This window comes from Gallinula chloropus (assembly GCF_964237585.1).
Source record: "Gallinula chloropus genome assembly, chromosome: 2".
Classification (NCBI taxonomy): Eukaryota; Metazoa; Chordata; class Aves; order Gruiformes; family Rallidae; genus Gallinula; species Gallinula chloropus.
The window spans coordinates 88,151,957-88,177,734 of NC_140086.1; the positions used below are offsets into that span (position 1 = coordinate 88,151,957).

Consider the following 25,778-nt stretch of genomic DNA (forward strand, 5'->3'; position numbering starts at 1 on the left):
CTAGTTCCTCTATGCTCTCACCATGGGGGAAAACTGCCAGAAGCAGTTGAAGGTGTTCAAACTCTGCTTGCCCCCAATCCCTCTGTGAGAGGGCCACACTAAGGAAGAAAGATCGCTTCCAGACCAGCAATTCTGCAGCCAGCTGAAACAGTACTTACAGGACCCACTATCGCTGCCTTGATCCACATCACAACTGCTGGCAAAATGGGATCTTGGCAGTGCAGATGTAAGGCTGCCCTGATGCTTCTGCAGGGCTGCTATTCAAAAGTCATACAGCAATCAAACAACACTTTTTCAAAGCCTTTTTCAGAGCAGCAACAGGTTTCAAAAAGTCAGCCTCCCATAAGAGCTGCCTTCAAACATCCCTGTTGTACAAGAGAGACAGCACCTCAGAGAGCATCAGGTGGGCAATGGGAAAGGAGAGCACAATTTAAAATTTGCATTGAACATGATTTAACAGAAACATGACTGCATGCTTATGCCTGCTCCACATCAAATTCACTCCAGTTAGCAACCCAAGAGCACAGAGGCTTTGATACTGATGATAGTGTAATCACAAACTTGCCCAACTTTATCATTCTGTCATTTCTTTGTAAGGTATGGTGCATAGCCTTTTAGGAGAGAATAAAATGCACAATATAAAACCTTCCCACTTCATCAACAGCAGATAATCATCAGAAAGAAAGTAAATGGCAAGTGGTGAAACATCATGAGTTCATTCAGCAAAATGTGGAAAAATCAACCAAATAAACATATCAAAAATCAGAGTCTGGAACCATGATGTTTATTTTCTGTTGAACTTGTTGTGCAGTTCATGATGCTACTAGGAGCAATCATCAGGAGAAAAATGTGTTACAGTTCCATGGGCTTTACCAAATTACATATTTATAGGAATTTTAATAGCCAGAAGCTGACTTTTTCCCATTTTCAAAATGTGTTCCATCCCAGTTATTTAGACATGCCTACTCAAAACAAAGAATTGTTTTGCTGTCTGTCAAAGGCAGACTGAAAGCCCATACTACAAGATAGGGAGACAGCCCTTTGCTTATGTTTCAGTTTTGATGAAAAATTTTCAAAAAGTAAACAATTTGGTAACTCAGTGATCTTTAACCTGTTCAGATAGCCTAAATTTTAACTGTTCAGTAAAATATTTGCAGGTAAGCTGCTAAAAGAGTCAAGTCCTATGGAACTTGATTTTCATAATTCAGGAGATGTGTGTAGTTTACAGAGGGGAAAAAAAGCCATTTTACTGTGCTAAAGCTGTGCTTTTTTAAAGAAAAGCTTCTCCACACAACCTATACTAAAGGATTTATTACAGCTTCTTAAAGCCCAGGACCCTCAGTGCTCCGTCTCCAAACTCTTTTCTCCCACTTTTCTGCCACCAGGAGTTTCTGTCCTGGGGTGTCTTAAATTTCAAAGAGGTTTCTGTGATTTCTGGATTTTCTGACTACCACGTTAGACTGTAAATCAGCCAGCTGAACTGAAGAGCTGTAGTCAGTTATCTTTGCAAACTTTTTAAAGAAGTGTTAAAAAGCACTGCTGCATGCATCAGGCACTCAGAAGAGAGAAAAGGGGTAAGAAAGTCAACCAGAGGATCCTTCCTGGTTTAAGTTCTGAGGTTTTTGTTCCTTAAGGTATAACGAAATGAAGGGAGGGAACACAAACTTGCACTGGCTAAAGATAACAAAAAGCATATTTACCGATACATTCCAAAAACCCTACCCACACACATAGGCTTCTGTATTCAGATTTACAACCATGCAAAGAAGGAAACAGGGGGACAGCCGTGAAACTGTAGGAAGTGGTCTGACTGCTAATGGTCTAATCCTGGGCTGTCAAGTCCTAGGAATTAAAATAGCCTTTTAATTTCCACAAATCAGCGTCCCTGATGCAGCACATTCACATATTCAACAGCAAAGTGCCTTAGGATATTTATGTAAATCCTTTAGATAGCAGAGATGAGAGAAAAAGGAGCAGGCAAGCTAACTGCCAGCTGCCAATTCTCTGAACAGAGAGAAACAATTAAGATAACTGGGCTGCACCCGGCGGATTTTGCATGCAAACTGCTACAGCCAGAGCTGCAGACCCTCACAGTGGAACGCAGAGGCTGGGAGCAGGGGGTTTGCCTGAAGAGCCAGTAGGACACAATGCAGCAGCCCTGGAAAGGGAAACTACTTAACAGGGAAGATTAAAAATCCCTGAAGGAAAGGAAATTCACTGTTTATAAAATGTCCACTATTTCAGAACTGCAGGGGAGGTGCTGACTAAATAACACATCATACATCAGCCACCCTCTAGATATCGGCAGATCTTCCACCACTCCAGGATCCTAGAGGCCAAACCCAAACCATAGCAACCATTTTCTAACCAGTCTCATCCAGAGCATGCAGCTTGTGCTACACGTGGGCAGGTACCTAATACCAGGGCTCCAGGCTCCCAAAACACATGTTTAGGCAGGCTCTCTGTACTGGTCCTGGCCAGGAGACCACTGTATATCAATGAGCTGGGTATTCATCTAACAGTTACCCTGAGTAGGCCGAGGCCACTGCTGCAGGCCCAGCATGGCCTCAGGCTGTGCCCACAACTCCTTGGCCACAGGGCAAACTCAGCCAGTCATCAGGAGTCTGCATGTAGCTCCCAATCCATATGGTGATAACATCACCTGCCTGTCCTATTTATCCAGAAGTGCAGCAAGAAGCTCTCATGGGAACCTCCTTTCCGTTTGGCTGTTGCAATGATTACTAGAGTAGATTTCCTGCAAGATCTACTTGCTACCTATATTCTTCTTTTTATTTTATTTTATTAAAACAGCTATTTTATTAAACTATTTGTTACAGAGCCTTTCTTACTGAAAGAACCCTGCATTCTCTTGCCTCACTCCAGTGCAGAACATCCTCTGCTCAGTGCATCCCACCACCTGCCTGTACAACCTTCTCTCACCTTTGTTGTGTGAAGCTTCATAAGTTCGAAGGCTAAAGGGTTTTACACAACGAAACAGAGAAACACACATAAACCTTGTGATATTTTATCTTATACATTAGCATCTTAGCTCCTTATAAAGACCTTACCTACTTCCTACTTGGTAGTAAATCCAATTATGCCTGGTCCTCCTGCACAGAAGCTGCTGCCAGTAAGCTTTTCATGTAAAAACTAAAAGCTCCTGGGTGCCCTGCTGAAACCAGAGAGCAGCAGGATGCCTGCTTTCTAAGAGGATTGCATCCTCCCTGAGCAGCATTTAACAGAGTGCTTCAGACACAGCCCATTCAGTGAAAGAGAAGTTGACATTTTTGCCAAAGAACATGCATTTTATAGCACAGGCATTGATTTCTCCCTAAAGAGGTAATACATCTGCTATTCAATCAGGGTTGGTTTTTTTTTAATATTATGAAACCATTATTTCCATTTGAGCACTTCTGTCTCTACAGCACTGTATTTCTCTCCTTTGTTCTCAGGTTCCTAAAGCCAAGCTTGGAGGGGAGAGAATTGCCAGCCTGCCTCCCTGGCACCAACAGGCGAAAAGGTGTCCATATTGCTCTGCTCCTACCAGCTGCACCCTCCTCTGCTTGTTACCACCTGGTAAAACAGTGGGGACAAAGTGAAGAAAGGAAGAAGCTGGCTGCCTTTTTCCGGGGTTCACTAAAAGCTGACAGAAGCTGCTGTCCCTCACTCTTGACCACAGGAATAACAGCCTGAAATGTCTTCCGAGGTAGATCAGCACCCCTGCTAAATCAAGGTGATTTACTTCGTGGAGACACGAAGTATTCAGACAGGGAGAGTAAGGATCCTTAGAAAGATCCTTCCCTGCTTCACCCCTTCCTCCTGACATTCAGTCCTTAACGTTTCCTCTTGCAAGGTATCATCCCATGTTAGCAAATTTATCTCACATACTACCATTTAAATAAAGAAAAGCCATTCACTCAAACAATAGACTGCTTCAAAGGATGTACTATGTTTACTGACACCTTGAGGAGCCCTCCCCACTTAATGGCAGAGGAGAAATCACTTGTCTCACTTTGCTCCCAATGTCAATTTTGCGGAAATATCTATTATTTAAGTTCTGAAAAGCCATCAGACAGGGGGAACAATGTAGTGCTGTATCTTTAGAGAAGGGAAGAAGAGAGAGGCATCTGTGCATATGGCATTTCTTTGAAGTTGCTGTACATCTTCGAAGACATCCTACGAGAGCGCTATTTTCTATCACCATGACAAATACATGACGTGTAATTATGTGGAAAGGCTCAGTCTACATGACTGATACCTCCTTGCATCAAATCCATGCAAATGTTTAAGGGAGTTCTATCTCAGCTCATAGTGAGGGTAGAGGAGAGGGAAATGGTTGCATTTTCATATAGTAAGGGAGAGGCATATTTTTATTTAATAGCTGTACATTAAAAATGCAGTGACTTTCTATATAACTATGCAAGCTATAACTTGATTATGCACACAAAAATAAGTATTTGGGATAATTGAGATGTAGCATTCAAACAATTAAGCTACTTTAAAAATGCAACATCAAGATGATATGGAATTTTCCATCTACAAGAAGATATAAACTGACTTTAAATAAGATGCTTAAGCTGTTTCCTGCTTAAAAACCCCATATTGATGACTTAAAGACATTCAACAAAAAAGAACAGCAAGTAGACAGCAAGGACTGATTATAATTTAGCTGCTCATGTCTTGTTTTTTAGTATGTGATGGTTTTTAAACTACTGCTCCTGCCATCTTGCTGTGAGGCACCAGAATCTGAACAGCTACAGAACCTTCCCTGAAAGCGCTGTATACACCAGGCATACATAGAAAGACTCCTGTGCTTTTGTATAATTTAATATCTTCAATCTCTTGTACCTGTCAGGATAATCAAATTGCATTAATTGGTTAAGAGCGCAATGCTCATGTCCCATCTACTCGCCTCACTACACTGTCCTCCTGCTACTCCTTGTAGGATTACTTTCACAGCCCAGAGATGCCAGCTTTGGGAATGCTTTTGCAAGAGCAGCATCTGGCCCTTTGGCACACTCCTCTTTGGACTGTGCCAGCTCAGCAGTTGCCTTAAGGTACATCAAATGGTCAGAAAGCTAGTAAGATAGTTTGCTACCCTAGACATCAGTTTTCCTCTGTCAGCAATCTTCAGATGTGTCCTTACTATTCCTCCAAAGCATCTGGGTATCTGCTTTCTCACACATAAAGGTCAGAGCATTGTCTACGTCTCAGAATCCAGATAAGAAAAGACTCTGATTTTGCTAAGGAAATAATTTTTGAAAACAAGTCTTTCATAGCTGGGGAAAAAAAAAGTAGGGAGTGGAAGAAAGTGGGAAGGAAACTAATTTCAGACAGTAAATCCCTTCAGGTATCCAACTGGAACTGCAGATAAGGATTCTAAACAAGTATTCTAAAGAGACACTGTTCTGCACTTGCATATTCATTGCCCTGGGAGCAGGTTAGAGCACCTTGCCTTGCACAATCAGCAGACACTTGCAGCTGAGCTCTTTCTGAAATGTATTCTCAACAGTTTCACAGGTAGCCTCAAGATACACTTTTATACAGATTTGTTCCTTGATGAAGGCACTTGGACAAAATGAAAGTGGCATTACTGGCAGCCAGACACATCCTTATTAATAGATACAGCTATCCAAATTCTAACCTGCCTCAAACCTTAAGACACTATTGAAGTTTCTGTGATGTGACATAATGATCAGCTCCATCCTCATCATTATACACCTGACAGAGAGATTTCAGAGAGAGATGCAATTTAGATCCAAGCAGGAAAGGGCACATGTCTAATGGCCTCCTTCATTCCCTGTCCACTGTGGAAGCCACGCTTCTACCAGGGATGAGATTCCCTGTGGACATCAGAAGCCTTCTATCAATTCAAGACACTTTCTATTGCCAACATTGTGTAAATAATGAGTAAAAATAAGCTTGCAATACACACATATCTACACACACACATACATATGAAGAACTGGCTTAATGCTTTTGGTACAATATATTCAACATACAACTCCAATACTAGTTCTGAAGTTATTGCATCTGAAGGTCATGAACAATTTTCTAGTCACTTGGTAATAAAACACTTGAAATTCAAGCTCAGGAACAGGATTTTCCACACAGAATATTAAAAGAAACTTTTTCATACTATTTCTGGCTGAAAAAATAAGTTGTTTTTGTTAAGTTGCAGTTTCTACACAACACATTATTTGTGAACATATTCTATCCTCCAGATAAATACATCTTCAATAGTAATTATATGAACTTCTCTGAAGCCAGAATGTTTTAAAATCAGAAACTCGTATCTATGTTCCTATTACACAGACTTTATTCAATTACATCACTTAAATTATTTAGGAAAGACATTTCCTTAAAGATATCTTTCTTAATTTCAGGTTATCAAGATGCTGAAATATACGTAAAATCAATAGTATTCCAAAACAGAAAATTTACATTTTCGATTACAACTTGATGGTCCCAAAGCACTTCAGACACCAATTATGCTTCCCTAACCTCAAACTAGGAAGGCATTATGCTGGTGAGCACACCTTCTGAGCTTCCAGTTACAGATTTCAGCATGAGAAAGGATTAAAAAAAGGATGTAACTCCTTTGTACAACAACCAATATCAATGGACAATGGTGGAAGAACTACTCTTGTCTTAATGAAGGGACAGAAGTACCTAGCAAAAGCACAGCATGGAATTGTGCTCAGCTGCAGCAGTGGACAAGGCAACCACAGATTGACACAAATTAGAAGGCAAACCTGCCATTAAACCTGAGCTAACAAGTCCAAATAGCTGTGCAGAAATGCAACCTCTACCACTACCACTCACTCTGAAACACAGCACAGTGTACCAAGAGATCCCTGGCTCTGCGAACAGGAGTATGCTACTCCCAACTTTGCCTTTTTAACTTCTGAAAAACGTAGAGTAACTGTACACTTCTATAGGCTTTAATCTACCATAAAAAAATCCATCCCAGGACCACAGTAAAGTCACCAGAAGGGGATACGTGCCTTTCCCTCAGTATTCTCACTCTGGTTCAAGCCAAGTTTATTTGAAAGACTGATGAAGGTTGCCTTAGACTAACGCATCAGATCACGACCTGCAGCTGAAGCTCAGGCTCGTGTTCATCGCTCACACACAGCTGCCTCCATATGAAGAGGGGACAGACCTGTAGACAGGTTGTGTCTAAAACTGACTCATGTTTTCCTTCAGTTCCTGCAAGCTGAGGCACTAGGAAGTTACTTGACAGCTTAAAGTTTATGTTCATCTGCTTCATCCCAACTATTAGTAACTGGTTGGATGAGGCCCCTTGGTAGCTTCACAGACATGGGCCAAGTTTTGAAATCCAAGCAATGAAGACTAATTAGCATCTGGCCAACCTTCCTCACTGTGAGTATCTGCATCATGCAACCACCTGTAGTATGAATCTTCTGTTTTCCTAAAGAGAGGAGAGTCATACCATACTAAAGACAAACAATACCATCTTGAGGAACCAAAGAAAGCCTCTGCCCGTACAACATGTAAGCACAAGCACCAGTTCACAAGTAGTTCACACACTCAAGCAACTAATTTGATTTCATAGAAAAGCCTTTCCTGGAAGTCCCGTTAACCCAAATCCTATTTCAGAAAGTGCTTTAAGAACACCTAAATAAAGAGAAATAATTTTATTTTTGTAATGAACCACACCAACGTAACATCATGTCCATATCAAGTTCTAGTCATGCTTTTAACATTGTATTTATCACTCCATATTTATGTCTCCAGCATTTCCACTTAAAAACATTCCAACATAACATAAAAAAAGAGAAACAGGAGCCCATAAGGCAATCAACAACACTTCCTTTAAAGATAAATTTAGCATGCAGAAAACACACATCCTGTTTTACAGGATGAGCCTTATTTCACAGGGAAAGGTAAAATTTAAACTAAACCTGTGAAATTAAACTAATGGCCTTCTCCAGAGAATCAAAAATTACTAACCATCCTTTCCATATGGCATTTTTGTTCCATACAGGTCAGTAAATCCTTTGATAACACACCTGTCATTCTTAATGAAAATTTTATCTAAAACATTCATTGCGTGCCCAAGATTGAGTTGGGTCTCAGAGACTGTCTTGAGCTTTTCCCTCTGAAGGAGCTAGTGGTGTAAAATAACAGTAAATCTCTGTTTAGAAAGACAGCAATCTGAAGTTAAACATGCTTCATAGAAAGAGATTCAAGTACTTTTTACTGTTCCTATGATTTAAAGATCTTAATTAACATCAGTTTTTATGTCCCAAAGGAAAACAGCTGCTCTTGGTGACAAATTACTTTCAGAGCACTCCACAAACTGAAAGCAGAACCCAACAGCATTCATAGCAAAGCTTTCAGAAAACCTTTTGGGGGGAAAAGGAAAAAAGCAGCTTTAATTGGATAAGACTGAAGGTTGAGCAGGTCAGTAACAGCTCCATATACTGGAGCACAGAGCTCACAGATACACAAATCCATGACAGAGACTCCTTCAACAGCCCTGAAAACACTAACACCAGTCCACACAAATTCTAAAGATTTTGAGCTTCTTTTCTGGATGCAAGGCATTTTGTTTGTTTTCCATTAGAATTTATATCAAAGAAACAATCGTTAGTTCAACTTTTATATACATATAAATAAGAATGGATTGTATTTCCTGACCCTATAGGGACTTGCACCTCCCAAGGAATGCTAAAAAGACAGCAAAAAACCTGGAAGTCAGTGAAAACTACCATGCAGGCTATATATAGCTATATTGTCAAAAAGATTAAGCAAATACCTTAACAGAAGACTAAATAAAAGGAATGGATTTTTTTTTTAAATCTACTTCTAACCAGGTTTTTAAAATAGAAAATAACCACAGAAATCTCATTCTAATGCAAAGTTTCCCAGTCAGAAAAACACTGTCATTTAAGAAAAAAGCCTAAAGAAAACAAATTATGCTGCTGTTATATCTCACCGAAATAGCACAGTGATAAGACAAACAATGGGGTAAAATATATTTAGTATTTACAGGCACTTACTTGAATGGTGTGAACAGAAATGACAATGTTGTTTCCTTTTTCTGACTCATCTTAACCTACATAAAAGAAGTTACACCATTATATGCAAGTTGCAACAAGCAAAAAAATTGTATCAGGAATTAAACAACAACAAAAAAAATCACAGAAGAGTTCTAAGACTTCAGAAAAGGAATGAAATCATACAGTCAATATATTGTTTGGGAAACTGGGTCTTATGCCTTTTTATGTGTCACTCCTGAGTGCTGAACTGGCGTTCCTAGAAACCCAGGCCTGCTGCAAAGTAGGTAAAATAAACCACCCCACAGCCAGTCACTGTCACAGAGTAGCTTCTAGAGTTTGTAGGATAAAGGGAAGATACTGCCAGAAGTGCTGCCAGAATTCAGTGACAACCTCCCTCTATGAAACTGGTGTTACTTATGCCAGACAGGAACTAGTACGCTGTGTTGATGCTGCCAAAGCAATGCTGTTAGATCGATTAACCTGCCCACGGATAAAAATAGAAGGTTTTGAAGCCACAGAGCCACTTTGGCCCAAGGCCCTTCAAAACATCTTTAAGGCCTCCTGCAGCTGCCTGACTCGAATCTGACTGCCAGCATAAAGCACAGACAGGAACTTCCTCAGCGCACTGCTCCCAAAACCTGACAGCTCAAAGTAGCAACCTGCACACCTCATCCTATCCCTCCAAGGCAGCATCTTCTTCCAGGATGTACAAGCTGTGGTCGAGTCAGTCCACCACAGGAAAAGTAGGAACCCACTTGGCATGTCTAAGTCAGTGTCCTAATTCTGCCTCAGCAGCAAAAGACAATGGAAATTCACACACAAAAGCACTAGAAACAAGCCAGCCCACAAGACAACAGATAATTTAGCACCATGAAATGATAGAAAAAAAATAGGCTTAGAGGTGATCAAAACTTTTTCTAAAATAATTCCCAAGACACTAATTTAATGGAAAAAGAGTCAAGTCACATGCTTAATTCTCAGAGCAGAGGTCTTCTAACTGTGGAGGTTTATCAGCATGCTTCAACTTCATGTCCAGCCTACCAGTCACTTCGCTGCTACATTCCAGTTTTCCACCACAGATTTGGAAGCAACTCCACTGCTGACACTGCCAACCTGCTATCCACACAAACTACATTTGGGAGCCTGGCATTTAAGGGACAGAAGGTGCTGATGGTGCTAATCTCTTGCAGGTGATCTCATGGTAGTTTCTTGTTCCACCAGTCACACAGATTTCAGTTTGGTTCTTGTGTGGCTCAAGTTTCTGCCTGTGGAGAGGATGGTTTTCCCTCAGAGCATTTCTATGTCTTGCCAAAACAGTGATCTTTGAATTTGGGACTGTTTCTTATTCCACCATCTAGTGAAACAAACTTTTTTTTTTGGGGGGTAGGGGGGAGGCTGCATATGTGTTCCCATAATATGATAATATCCAGTACTGGATGAATCAAGACAGAGAAGCCAGAGATGTACACTTGCAAAGCAAAACAACAGATACAACAGCATTATCTAAAAGTTAATTAGGCCGTTAATTTAATTTCTTTAATGGACAGGTACCTGTTACCTTTCTGATTTGTGTGTATACTGATCCTGACTTAGACCCTCGTTTCCCAGCCCGTTTCAAACACAGTACTTCCCTTTCCAGGTATCAGCACTCAGATCCTACCTACATACTGCAAGTAGATGGGCATTAACATCCATAAAGATCAGCATTTATGTTAAGAATCAAGAAAAAAGTTACTCATTCTTCTTACAAAAAAGGTTTTTATTAAAGCCTTTTAAACCGCTTCAGCTATAGCTCACAGCTAGTCAATCAACATCACTCAGTATACACATTCAGTTTTAGTCCTTTGAATTACAGCATGCCATATACTGCATATGTCCTGGTATAATTATGCTATATACAGCAACAAATATCATTCAAAGAAATATTTTTTCTTTGCCTTATGTTTAGTTACCTTAAATTGTTCGAGAATCTGAACAGCATTGGTAAACATGCTCTCTGCTTTGAAATGAGCACTATTGTTCAGATATTCCAGAGGCAGAGTTCCCTGGGGAAGAAAACACACATACATACATAAAAATTTTTAAATGAAGAAACAGGAGTTTCTCTAACTCAATGTCAAGCCAAACAAGCAGTAAGAATATTTCAAATTACTGCTGAAATAACTACTGTAACTCCTTTGAAAATATTCTTTTCACATCATTTCTCAACATTACAGGGACTATTCATAATATCCCAGCTCCTACAGAAATGCAAAAGGGTAAATAACGGAAGTCATTATCAAGATATATATTACACAGTAACACAACCTCAATTTTTAATCAGAAGCCATTTTTGAAATACCTAAAAGTCTTCTATCCAAAGACTTGCCTGGGCCTGACTCACCCAGTAGTTGTAACAGGAAAGCAAGCAATTCCCGTGTCACCCTATGCTGGGCGGCTTTCCTTGCATATATGACCAGCAGTGAGTGCAGGACAGGAGGACAGTATTTGGGGAAGACTCCAGAAGCAGCATTTAAAAAAACAAAAAAAGTGCCATAAACAGGTATTTTAAGAAACAAAACAAGCTGTAGGAAAGCTCACTAATGTAATGCTAATTGTCAATGAGGTATTTATGAGACAGGCTTTGGACTATGCGATAATACAGGAAGGAAATGCAGAGATGGAGCCATCTGACAGTGAGGGCACTCGCTGTTCACTAGAGGCACAAGATACCGTCTGAGGGAAGCGTGCTGGTTTCAACAAGAAATAATTAAACACCAAATTGCAGGAGCATGTTTACAGACTCCACTTTCATGATCAGAATCAAATGTTATTCACACCGTATTGCATTTTAACCACCCCTAAAAAACAAAGCAACAAAAATCTTTTATGTAGTTCCCGAGTATAAAGCTGCAGACTATAAAAGGATCTGCTGCCTTTCCAGCTGAAAGCACTATGCAATACAGAGAAAGGTTGAGTTTAAGCTCCAAACCCAGGACATGCGTATAACACCAAAACTACAAGACGTCTCCATAACCTACAGTCGTTTTCCAGATTTATGACTTTGCCCCTCACACACCTCCAGACCCGTCCCCAACACCCCTCTGCAAGCAGATTTCTACTATATGGAAAAAACGTTTGTGCTGCTTACCACAGAATTGAGGGGGAAAGGCACACCGATGAGGGAAGCCATCAGTGGGGCAACATCAGCCTGTGCGAACAGAAGCGTACCCATTTTAATATAGTTCCAGCTTCTACAGCTAATAAACTCAAATTAATTTTAAATGTATGCATATTAAGAGAATTAAACCGTATAATACTGTATGTTATGACACACAAAACTCATTTATATTACTTAATTTTCCAACCATCATGGCATGATTAGGTTTCAAAATGTAAAATTCAACTGCTGATAAAGCTTAAAAAAATGCATTTGTTTTAAAAACCAAATGTAACTCCCCACAGTATTTATTCACAAGAATTCAGTACCTCCTTCACTGCACTCAGAGGCATACCACTTTTTATGACTTTTTATAGCACAGAAAGAACTAATTTCATATTTACAGTTCTAAGAAGTACACTGAATATACTGCTTTTCACAGCAGCCCTTATCCCGAGTTTCCACAGTGCCAATTACTCACCTTCTCCCCTTCAGAAGGGGATTCTGCACTTTTCACTGATGTGCCAGTCAGCCCTCAGGAAGGCCCATCAACCTACACCAAAGCTTCTCATAAAATGTTCCCATTAAGTTCTACTTGTGATGACAAACACTGGTTCTCAAACAGGTTTATATTTTCCTTAATATAAAACTATGCCCAGAAATTCTTTGTTTTTCCAGCATAAATCTGAAGAAATTATACTGAAACCACAGGCACTGCTCCAGCCTCAGATCTACTGTGCAGAAGGAGACTCCAAACTTGTAGAGGACAATATATATGTAGTGTATTATACAGAAGTCCAGTTGGCTGTATTTACCCATAGTCTCAGACGTAGTACAGGACAAAAGCGCTCTCTGTGGGGACTCTGTTACCCAGAGCAAAGCAACACTTGAGATTCTTCTAAAGGTGTCAAAAGAACATCCCCATAACTCCTACCAACCTCGAGAGGAAAATTAATCTCTGGTGTTGTACCAGGGCTTTGCTGAAAGCAGCTGATCCAGAATGTTCCAAACTTCAACCTTCTAGCGTGAGTTTGAACAGGCTTGGAGTCTATTTTTCAGTCTGTTATTCACATATGGGGTTTCACAGGATAATAGGAAGTAGCAAACATACTTCAGGTGCACACATCTACATGTGTTATCAAGCTTGGCTTATTTACTATCAAGAGTTAAATTTTTCACCCTTTTTTGCTTCCTTGACAGTCTAAATTATCTAAAATTGTCTAAAGTGGATGGGCCATAATCATAGACCCTGATAAAAACCCCTACACTTTAACACTATAGCAAGAACTGGGTTTGATTCAATAATCATAGCAACTACTGGAAAAAGTGACAAAAAACAGACATCGAAATAGATAGCTCTGAAAAACTACACTGAACATATACAGGGCTAATTTAGATGCAGCAAAAGCATACAGTAGATGCTCAAGAACTTGGGAAAATTGGTCATCAGACTATGCTTTTTTTGTTTTTAGTTAGGTACCTTCATAGGAGATACCAAAGAGGTGTATACTCACCTCCAGAACATTTTCAAAGTAGAGAGCAGAAGGAAAGCATCACAAGTCACTTCAAGAGTGGGATTTGTTTTTGCAAACCTTGAAGAGACACTAGATGCTACTCAAGTTACTTTCAGGCAGCGTACTGAGTTTTCAGGGGCTGCCTGGTATATCACACTGCACTCCTCCTACAGTGGTGTATGGCCACGTAACTAAAAGCAGTGTGATAACGCACCTTCAGGAAGAGAAGTTGTATGAGGATGGCACAAGCGTTAACAAGCAATTGAAACTTTCTCATATTATGTTCAGTATGGTTGTGGTTCCTCCAACCCTAAAATTTAAATAACACATTCCAGGAAAACGCTACCACAGTGTGATCATTCCATCAACTTCCATCCGTAAGTTTAAAACAAACAAAACTCATCATATAAGGTGAAAATTCAAGAGCTATTAAATTAGGTATGTTTGATACCTGATTGACATCCAGCCTCTTCAAGTGCTCCAATTTCCATTCTGCAAGAAATAACAGAGCACATGAACAGCTTTAAAAGCGATAATTCAGTTGACATTTAATGTCCTGTTGCCATTTTCCGTAAAGAGTTGTTACTAAGGAAAATTATAATTTGGCTTTAGGATCCTAGCTCAAGAGGGGTTACAGATGGAACTCAACAGGCAGAAACAATAAAACGCATTCATTTCAGTTCACATTTTCTTTTATCCATCAGGATAAATTGCTGCCTGCAATTGTGACCCAGATCAGTTGAAGAAAATCCAAGGGGTTTTTTTTTTCAGCACGGTATAGAAAGTGATGTATTGCCTCCTGTGCCAACTAAAAGATTCAAACTCAGCTTTAGTAGAATGGATGTTTAAATCTCTTCAACAGTTTTTAAAAAAGGTTAACCCAAGGTCCCCAGTATACTGGTACAGAATGGTACAAACATACTTCATGTTTGCCATAAGCCATACTGGCCAAGAGCAAGCTCAAGGGAAAAATTCAGCGATTTCACAATCAGAACAACTACAATGAAGGCAGAGACAGAGCCAAATATACAAGCCCCTAAAGCTGTGGTGCATCATACAAAAAGCTGGTTCAAAACCATATCTTCCTGCACTCCATTAGCCTCTAAGGAAATAAAGAGGAAATTGCCTGTTTTCTTTGGGGGTAGAGAGTTACATAAAACCAGAACTTTGTAGGGCTTGAGTTTTGTGGGCTGGGTTTTTTTTCAGTGTCTACTTTTCCTAATGTTTACATTAGCTGCCCCACTACCCAAAGCAATAATGTGAGCAGGAAAAAATTCAGCACAAAAAACCCCACCCCAAAACACCCAAAAAAGAGCTGTTTTGTTTTAATTCAAGCTGAAAAAAATATAATCAGTTACACAGGAAAACACGATCGAGGCTGCCACAGACTTCCTGATACAGTACTTAAAATATTATCAATGACCTACCTAGGGCCAGTCACCATCCTGCTAACGCTGCCCACCAAAATGACACCGTAGAAACAGCCCAGATGGAAGCAGGAGTCCACCCAAGCACCTCAAACCCGGCACAGTGTATCCACACTGCCCAAAATTATCCTTTGGGTTTGTGTGAAGTAGATGTTTAAATACACCATCCAGAGGTTTCACGAACACCAGTAAACCATCACTCAACCTCGTTTATTTTCTTCAGGCAAGCATTCAAATCCTAAACTGTATCACCCTTTCTCCATCTTTTGATAAAACCTCTCTGTGCCAGAACCAAACCTGTAGCTAAAAATGGCCTGAGACAGGAACCCTCCACGTTTGCAGTACCGCATGTACCAAACTTATTTTCAGCAATTAGTTCATACCACTGCTAGCTTCAGGGGTCTGACTACACTGTTACTTGGTCCCAGGAACAACCTGAGAAGCAGGGTACCTTAACAGCAGTGAGACATACAGTTATGGTGAGTTCCCATAGCAACACAAGGGAAGTATTATTAACATTAATGATGAATTGCATTTAACTCACATGAAAATGACCAAGCTTGCTTCCTTTTGCTCCCCAGAAGAGGAAATGGGTTTATATTTCTATATACATAAACTCCCACCTGTATTTTTATTATATAAACGTGTGTTTTGTTTTCCTTTAAATCCCATTTTCCAATGAAAAGTGTTGGAAAACTCTCTATGTGCACACAATGTGCTTAAGGTATGGAGAAACCACAGCTTTGCTGGAGCAATGTCTAACTTTGTCAGAAGCTTTTACCTCTCTCTGTGCTTCCCTTTAGTCAGTGGAAGGCACAGAGTTGAAGATATCTGCCTTGGACCAGGAACTGTAAGACACTGAAGCCCAGGAGCTTCAGAGGACCAGGATGTACCTACAGACCAGCCGGTCCTGGCTGCACCCCTGGGAGCGAGACGCCTTTGGTGTGTTTACAGCCTACACTGGTTTACGATGCCAGCTGGCTGTCTAGGTTTCCTGTACAGTGCTCAGCAGTTTCCCACCTGCCTGGTATTTGTTTTCTTTTTCTGCACCCTGCTCTGCTTTTACTACAGCCTGCTGAGCAGTCGGGTGCAAACACTCCAGGAGAAACAGTAGGGAGGTGCCAGTTCACAAAAAGAAATTAGGATAAGGCTACATGAACCATGTGAAAACTTGCAGAAGCAATAACACTGGGCACAGCTGCAACAAAGCAGGCTGACAACCTTCTAAAACAGGGGTGTCTAGATGAAAACAAATCACACCTCATCCTTCTGCTGCAGAAGGTGCCTTCTGTGCTGCAGAAGCTTGTGCTTCTCTGGACTGAGACCCCAAGGCCACCAGGCAGTGCCTGTGCTGAGGGGCCGGAGAGCAGCTCTGTATCCTCTTTCTTTCTGAAGAAGGGTCAAGCCAACGGCCAAATGGGTAATGCTGCGCACTGCCCACGGGATGCTGGGCTGCCACCACAAATCTTCCCCAGATAATTGCATGGCCAGGCCTGAGGGAAAGCAGAGCGCAGGTGAAGGGACTGATGAGGCGAACGCTGTCATCCCAGAGCACACACTGTGCCATTCCAGCCACCCAAGGAACATATTAATCTTTCTGTGACAAATTGGACAGACTAAGTCCTCCCTGCTGGCACCACTTTTGGGGGTATCGACTCTCAAAGGCAACGATGAGAAGAGAGACAATTCACTGAGCTGCCTACAGCCTGCTTGCATTGAACAGAGCACAAGAAGTTTGTCAGCATTACAAATACTCTACTGTTCCCATGAACTCTAAACTCAGAGACATTAATAAGGATTGTCACTAGACACAAGAACTTGAACACTGGCGTGTGCAATACTGTTTCTGTGTGCAAGCACAAGTTGGACACCCACACACATTGGTGACACAGCAGTCGTGAAAGCACTCTCCTCTCCTGCAAGCAGCCTCAGCTGCATTTGTATGGAGCAGGAAAGACAAATTCAAAGAACTTTTCAAGAGATCTCTTTTAAGCATCTTTTCTTTCATGTTAGCTTTGTGAAGACATCTGGGATTGGAGCTTAGTGGAGTAGCTGAACTGTATTGACTGGCGAAAGTGCCAAGTTCCATTTCAACAACATTTTTTCTTTACTTTTATTGTAGTTTTGCGTGGCTGGTTTCTGGTAGAGAAGGGGGTGGCTGCAAGGGAGTGACAGAGTGACTTCAGTGGGCATCTGGCCTCCAGGGAGGGCCAAACAACCACAACTTTTAAGTTGCATAGCCTACTAGAAGCTATAATGTACTACCATAGAGAGAACAGTCAATTTTTAAGGTATTTATTATTCAAATAGACATTCAGACTCACAAAATACTCAGAGAGACTCAAAGAGACTCAAATCTCCAATGAAGATAATCTGGCAATTAAGAACTTGTAAAAATAGTGTCTAAACAGACCAACATTCTTGGTGGCTGGAAAGCTGCAGACCAAGTCCAGAATGAAGGGAAAAATTTCTCATGTTTGCTCTGGGGTGCTTGGCTTTTGTCCCGTCGTTGGTTTGGGGGGGGGGGGTGGTTTTAAGCCATCAGAAGGAAAATATGAAGCAGGCACAGAAGGGTGCAGACACATTCCCTCCTTTAAGAAAATACATATTTCCTAACAGATGTCAGCCAAAAAAGCTTCCCCTGTTGTGTACTTGGAAGTCAGCTCAATACTCATCTTTTTTGAGACGCTCTTGCACCATTTTCATCATTACTTTAAGCTGAACACTGAGGTTTTCACTAAATCTGCTGAGACTCACAGAAACTGACAGCCGTAAAAATCAACTATAACAGATCAACCCTTGGAGACATCAAGTGTCCTTAGAAGTCTAGCAGATCAGCCATCACAGACAGCAAAATCAGTTGGTTTTGCTGTTTTCTATTTCTCCTACAACTCATACCCAGTTTTATCAGAGACGCCACAGTTCCACAGCAGCCGTTAATCACAGAGTGAAACGTTAGCATGGCCTGTATCTGAAAAGTCCTGTTTGTTTAACCTGTTACCAAATAACTTCTCAAGAGCAGGGCAGGCTTAACACCTCAGGGCTGAAGTCACATCTGCCTGTTTTCTCTAACGCTGCTCAGACAAACAATCCAGTAAACCAGAACGTCGTTACCCCATTGATCCCCCGTCACAACCTGAGAGGCTCGATACATCTTCCGAAACAGAGCAGGCACAAGAACGGGCACAGCGAGGAGGAAGGGCCTGCACAGTTCAACCACACATGGCTCTAGGAATCCATTGATGTTTCAGTAATCCCATATTTACTGCATGATATATTTCAAGTATTAAAAATTAAATCTTCTTTAAAAAAGTTTACCCTTAAATAAAAGGGGGGGAAAATGCCATTAGAGAGTCACAGTTTTTCACTGAGAAAGAATCTTTACGTTTCCACAGCAGCCATAAGGATGCAAGTGAGACACGACAGCTCCTGGAAAGTCCCCAGGGCTGTGCTGTGAAGTCTTAGGAAACGTCAACTTATCATGTTTCAGAACAAATAGCTTTTAACCTCTGGAAGTCTTCCTAAGAATTAAGTCTCCCTTGGAACTAAGTTTTAGGAATGTGACTAGCCTCCTGTACCCAAAGAGAGAAAGTCTTCCATTCCATAATTAGAAAAACAAACTGGCTCTGATATTAACAACCTAATTTTGCAAAATGCAGTGTCACTTTTCATCCCCTCACCACACAAAGTGAGCCATATTTACATGAATGGAACAGAAGTCAGTGATGATCAAGAGCTGTAATGGTTAAATACCTCCCTTACCACCAAAACCCTGAGCTTAGGTTTTGTATTTTACCTACCTTTCAAAAAGTTGTCTTCAAAGAACTGGGACTTGACTTTCTGTGGATAATTCACCCCAGCACCCCAAACAATCAGTGGTGTTAAAGTTTCTGATGGATGACCAGCTCCATGGGATCCTAGGATACACCAAACCAAAACAAGTAACAATTTTAAGATGCATGGTATAAAATCAAACAAAACCTCTATATGTATGCACACATATACTAAGTTTTTGTAACAGTATGCATGCTAACAGACAGCCTATTCCAGCTTCATAGCTTATTTTTATGTGACTAACAACAAAGGCTAAATTCAAGTTGGGAAATCTGTACCTCTTAAACCTCTAAAGATACAACTTGAAATATATTTAAAAAATACAGAAATTAAAGCCAAAGTATTTCAAAGCCTCAGGACATAGAGGAGTAGTTAACCTGCTCGAAACACATGCATGTGTCTATCCTGATCATCCCACAGAAACCAGGGATGGTTGATTTGAGTAAAATTAGGCATGTGCCCAGAAGTCATACAGAACTAGTCTCTGGTCCCCAAATAAGGATTAGACTTCCAGTACAAAACCAAAAAACAAACCACATTGCAAATGTCATCCATTCCCCAGTGACACAAGCTGGGTTTCTTTTAAGGTTTCAAAGCCTGGCAGCATACTCCTTAAAAATGGATAAAACTTAACTTCCTTCTCCGAGGAAATGAAATCTCTCCAGATTAAAGCTCCTTCCTTTTGGCTGCTGATACATGTGTACAGACTGTGACACCTCAACAGCAGCTGCGTGGAAGCAGAAGCCACACAAGCTTGAAGGAAACGCTGACCATGGAGTTCTGCAGGTGAGGTACCACACGGCGGTGAGAGAACCCAGTCTCAAAGGCAACTGCACTGTTACACAGACTCCGTATCAGTCCACAAGATAACAAGTGTTCCTTGTATTTGCACAGACACACACTCTTCCCTCTGTGTGGGTGTGTGTATATACTAATTAAGGAGGACAAAGTCTAACACATTGTTTTAAGGACAGCTTTTTTGTTTTCTGGGTTTTTTTAAAGCATACCAGAATTGGGTATGAAATTGGGAGTAGCATTGAATCCTTATATAATCATTATGGCAGAGCTGAAAAGCTAAATTTGCTTTCTTTAAGCAGCCCTAAGCTTAAGAACTCAGAGGCCTGAGATTAAGATTTCTGATGTTCAGAAATCTCTTGGAAGGCACTCCATGGGCTCAAAAGCAGCAACAAGTGCTCTTCCTGCAGAGTCTGGGAAAAGAGCAGATCGACAAGAGAGGTTCCTCCATTGTTCAGGCATCAGTTATTTCTTTCTATTGCAGGAGGAAAGTGCAATTTTTTAGTGAACTTTCATTTTAGCTGAGCCATCAGTGTTTTACTGAGACTCAGCCTCCCTATGAACACTTTAAGGCAGACACAGCTGAGAAAGGCAGCTGCATCCACCCTCCACCTGTTACAAGAACCATGTTTCAGCCTGACCCGAATTATAAGAGTGGCAAATAGACAGATAGATTGATTTTTCAACTGAGTCAGTTTCCTTTTCCATCCCTCAGCACCCTCCAAACAGACCTTTCCAGGGAAAAGGAAGGGAAGGGGTGCTGCTGTTTAGTTTTCTGTTTTCTGTTCCAGAATACCACACAGTAGCACTTGTGCCTGGACGGTAGCAGGAACAAGTGGCCAACGAGGGTGGGTGGGACCACCTATGTTGGTGGCAGCAGTTCCATCAAAGATCAGATTAAAGCAAAATCATGGAGTCCAATGAGAAAGTGAGAAATTTTATTGGTCTCTGCCAACAACCAGTTTCTTTGATCATGCCAAATTCAGAACATGGGACCGAGTAGGCTCTTCTCCCTTTTAATTTTTGTTTTAAAACTGCTCCACATCCTATTCTGTGAATAATCACTGAAAGACTGCAGCAGTTCCTAACAGTACAAGCTCAAATAAAAAGCTACTGAACTAGCCTTCAGACCACTGATAAGGTCTGAATGCCTGAGCATCCTCTCCTGGTTTGCTCTTGAACTCACTCAAGCTATTAACATTTCTGGCAGAAGATCAAACTTTTTCTTTAAGAGAGGAAGAGATGACAGAAAACTCAGTCAGTCTCAAAGTCAGAAGAATTACACTGACCAGCATTTATTCATAGAATCATAGAATGCTTCAGGTTGGAAGGGACCTCAACGATCATCTAGTTTCGACCTCCCTGCCATGGGCAGGGACACCCTCACTAGACCAGGTTGCCCAAAACCTCATCCAACCTGGCCTTCAACACCTTCAGTGATGGGGCTTCCATGGCCTCTCTGAGCACCTGATGCCAGCGCCTCACCCCCCTCACAGTAAAGAATTTCTTCCTAACATCTAACCTAAACCTGCCCTCTTTCAGCTTGAAGTCATTGCCCCTTGTCCTATGACTACACTGCCTGTTGAACACTTCCTCTCCCACTTTCCTGCAGGGCCCCTTTAAGTACTGGTAGGCAACAATTAGGTCACCCCAGAGCCTTCTCTTCTCCAGGCTGAACAAACCCAACTCTCGCAGCCTGTTTTCATAGCAGAGGAGCTCCAGCCCCTTGATCATCTTCGTGGCACTCCTCCAAACTCACTCCAACAGGGAGCACTTCAAAGAATCCAGTACATAATGAGAACACCCCAGTAGCGCACCCTGGCAGCAAGGAATGCCAACAGCATCCCAGACTGTATTAACAGGAGCATCCTCCACAGAAGGGACTGTCCTCCTGTACTCAGTACCTATGTGACAACCTCTAGGCATTGTATCCAGTTTTGGGCCTCTCCAATACAGGGATGACATCAACCATCTGAAATGAGCTCAGTGATGGAGGGACCAAATTGGTCACAGGAGCGTTTGTGCTTTGAGGAGAGGCTGAGGGACTGGGACTTGTTCAGCACGAAGAAAAAGTGGCTTTGCAGAGGATGCAACAGAGCATCCTGCCTGCACCCACTGCGAGGGGGTTTGAGAGAGGGCAGAGCCAGGGTCTCACTGTGACACATGGCAGAAGGACAGGAGAAGACAGGCACAGGTTGAAACAAAGGAGGTTCAAATTGCAGATGAAGAAAACCTTTTCCCTCCATCAGGGCAGGCAAGCAGCAAAGCAAGCTGCCCAATGGGCTTGCACAGGCTCTGTCCTTCGAGGTTTTAAAGGCTCTACTAGATAAAGCCCAAGCAACTATGTCTGATCCCAAAGTTGATCCTGCTTTGAGTAGGTGGTTGGACCTCCTGTTCCCTATGATTATGTATCACAGACATACAAAAGAAAATCTATACCTCCTTCACAAAAAAATTAAGAAATTACTACTTGAAAGAGACAAAAGCAGCCAGAATTAAAATTTTATTGCAAGTGGTGTTCGGCTCAACGTAACAGTCAAAACAGACTATTTTGCAAATAAGTAGATGGTAATTAGGCCAATTTTGAATAAGTGTAGGAATATTTTTGCCATCTCTGATGACAGAAAAAGTTTGCATCCCCTCCATTTAAAAAGTTTTGGATTTCACACACAAAATAAGACACTGAATTTTGCCAAAATCACGTCTTGGTTCAGAAGTATCACAGTGAGGACCTACAAACATACACAGCATTGCAAGGCAGAGATCACTTTCACTGGCTACACACAAGTACAGGAGTGTGCTTGAAATTCTTGAAAGAATAAAAACAAGGAAGTAAAAAAAAAATTGTCTGAATGAATTCACCACCTTAAACTCTTTGCATCTGCCCTTAATCTGGTTACTTCAAAATTGTCTCAAGTCATTCAGTCACTATGGTTATGCCCTTCAGTGGGTATCACCTGCCTCTCTCTCTGTTCTGTACTCTCAGCTGCTCCACCTAGTCTCCAGCATCAGTCTCCCGTAGAAAGAGCACACAGCAGTCTAGTCTCAACTTTTCTGCTGTGACTAAAATGCCAAAAAGTACAGGGATCCTTCCACCACCTCCAGTTTTACACCAGGTGCTGGACAGATTTGCCACCTTTCCCAAGTGCTTCAGAGCACCAAAGTGAAAATTATTTCCCCCACATGGGCTGAAACAAGCCCAACTTTGCTGCTGGCAGCCAAACACCACATGCTTGGGCTAGTTTCCTACAGGAAGGCTCTGACAGAGGTGGTATTCAGGAGTTTTTATCCCTAGTAGCAGCCACTAAGGGTGCTAAGCTTTACCCTACTAATTTTCTTTTTTCTGTCTGGATGTGCAAACTCAGCTGTCACAGGGCTAATGAGGGTCCCTGCAGCCAATTAACCATTTCCTAATTTGCAGACATTTCATACACAAGCAACACTTAGGATGTCAAATCAGAGGCTCCAAAGCTTCTAAAGGGACAGAGCTCTAATTGTGCTCCAGATAACCATCCATAAAATCAGCTGACTCTGCAATTAAAAAGACTCACCCCAATCTGTCATTCCATGGTCAGAAGTTAAAATAAATGCAGTTTTCCCATCATTTCCATAGAAGTTATCGATCATTGAAACAATTTCTTTTATACCCTCATCAACTTTCTCAATATTCTCCTTGTATTCCCTGGGAAAATAAGAAAAAATGTTGTCAAGATTCAATCAGCTCTCATACTTTGTATAAAGCAAGTTATTCATAGTCATAATGCCCAGCCCTTTGATTACAGACAGGTCTGTCCTCCAGAGAACCTCAAGCTAACAAAAGGCATCCTAGATGTAAAATTTCTCCTCCTATAAACCCTATGTGTGATACTAAATTGTCACAGCATGGCTTGAAGGTTCCTCAAACTCCAGTCTCAAAAGTTTGTTTATATTTCAAATCTGACCTAGTTTTGATTTAAGACTATAATTTAATCACATACAGCTAGGCAAGTTAAAGAGAATGCCAAAACTAAGGAGTTCAAGAAAACTCAAATGACTTAAACTGTAATTTTCAAAAACGACTTTAAAATAGCAAAGAACTATCTCACCGTGCAGGGACTGTTTTGAGATGATTGACAAATCAGGACAGACCCCAGACTTTTGTGGAATAGAGGCTAAACCAGAATTTTGCACATTTTTTAGAAAAAGTGACCATGATTAAATTTCAGTCAAATATTGTTGTTTGTTGCTGTTACCAAAGTAAGTTTTAAAACTATCTTCAAAAAGTTGTAATGAAAAAAGAGCATGAACAGTACAGCAAGTATGAACTTCAGAACGATGTAGGAAATCAGAGCAATGATTCTGAAGGTATGCAAGGACCAAGAGAAAGACATTATATCCCACAGTCAAAGCATGCGAGCAAATGAAAAGAAAGTAACACACTTCAAGATGTGGTGGTGAGTACTGTAATCTCTACCCTTCCCTTCCAAGTGTCCTAAGGAAAGCTCAAACAATGCTGGAATTTGCAGACATTATTCCTGACTCTTGTCTGTAAATTCAACCACACCATTTCAACCAGGGAGAATCCAAGAATCACTTCTATTTTTTATTTAAAACTGCATTTTACTACGTATCCTCTAGACTCTTAGAGTCACAGAATCACAGAATTGCAGGGGTTGGAAGGGACCTCAAGAGATCATCAGGTCCAACCCCTAAATTATCATCACTGGGAAAGAAAAAACTCTTGAGAAAATTGATTTAGTCAACAAGTAATATCTGCTAAAAATCAGACTGAGGACAGGAGTATAACCAGGCACACTGTATATAGCAAAAAAATGTGTCATTTCTACAGAGGAGACTTTAAAAACAAAATAAAACCCATCTATGTCCTCTTGCATAAACTCTCAGAACTACAAGTCTTGTTTCAGGCTTGACAACTAGCACTTAAAGTTACTGTGTGCATTTAAAACTAGTAAGAAAGATGTGTTAAGCTCTTGGTTACCTTGAGTTTGGACGATGAGCATGGCCATTTGTGTCTATGCCTAACAAGTGCAGGAACAGAACCACTTTCTCTTCGTTCAGTGCAGAGAACAATGTTTGATTACTTCTGGAAGAATTGAAGAAGCTCTGTATGGAAAAAGCCATGAGGATATTAATCTGAGTACAATAGAAAACGACAACAGCTGCTTTCATGTCCAAATACTATTAGTTATTAGTTGCAGAAGAGAAAATCTAATTATTTTCCAGATAACTACTGTCAGTATAGTCAAGCCAAAATTTCAGCTTATCTAAGGCAACACTCCTTGAGTTGAGGGGTCATTTTTCTTGAGTTCTTCTAGGGGGTTTTATTTATGATTTTGTTTGATTTTTCAAGCTTCAGGCAGAAACACCAGGTAACTGCTATCATTCCTTCTCTGCCTCCTGTGTGATCACAACAAACCATTCCTGAGCACCACTTAGGCCTTTACATTTCTATTGATTTATAAATTTCAAGCTGGAAGCATAAGTCTCAAATACTCCAGCTGCAGGTTCTGCAGGACTGAGGTACTAAGCTACAACTTGTTTGCAGAAACTGAATTAAAGCAGAACATGCTTTGCAAATACATCAACTACAGAACATACACCCGCCTTGCACATGTCCTACTTAAGCATCCCTGAGGCAGGTGCCAGAGGGGATTTTCCCCTCTGATTGAATGAGTCTTGACATGGTTGTTCTGTGTTAGACCAGCCATATTACAGCAATATAAAAATGCAGGCAGACAGCTATTCCAGTATGATCTCTCTGTTTCCTTGGGCAGTGCTGTTACTAAAGTTGGGTAGGGTTTTAGTTGGAAAAGCACCCACAGAACCCAGGAGAGTGTCTTCAAATTTCATGCAGAAGTTCGGGGCAATTTCTGGTAGACCAGTGGACCATTTCTGCCACCAAAGGACACAGCAGTCCAACACACCTCTGCCATGGCAGGGGAGCTTTTAAAACTCAAGCTCACACCCTGTGTAAACAGAAGGCACTGTACCTAGAGGAAGACCAAGCTGTCAGCAGGAGTAGCATAGTAAGTCATGTCAG

At 41.1% G+C, this 25,778-nt stretch overlaps 1 protein-coding gene across 1 annotated transcript in view; it reads right to left on the reverse strand.

The window, feature by feature from the left end:
• The window catches only part of PIGN (phosphatidylinositol glycan anchor biosynthesis class N), a gene marked incomplete at its 5' end in the record, with an annotated part of 88,182 nt that overhangs the window by 45,652 nt on the left and 16,752 nt on the right, over positions 1-25,778 (reverse strand). Inside the window, 7 exons of the mRNA XM_084279732.1 lie at positions 9,030-9,085; positions 10,982-11,074; positions 12,160-12,219; positions 14,134-14,174; positions 18,910-19,026; positions 23,290-23,420; positions 24,717-24,841. Coding sequence (XP_084135858.1) covers positions 9,030-9,085; positions 10,982-11,074; positions 12,160-12,219; positions 14,134-14,174; positions 18,910-19,026; positions 23,290-23,420; positions 24,717-24,841 — 623 coding nt within the window. The remainder of the gene's footprint in view (positions 1-9,029; positions 9,086-10,981; positions 11,075-12,159; positions 12,220-14,133; positions 14,175-18,909; positions 19,027-23,289; positions 23,421-24,716; positions 24,842-25,778) is intronic.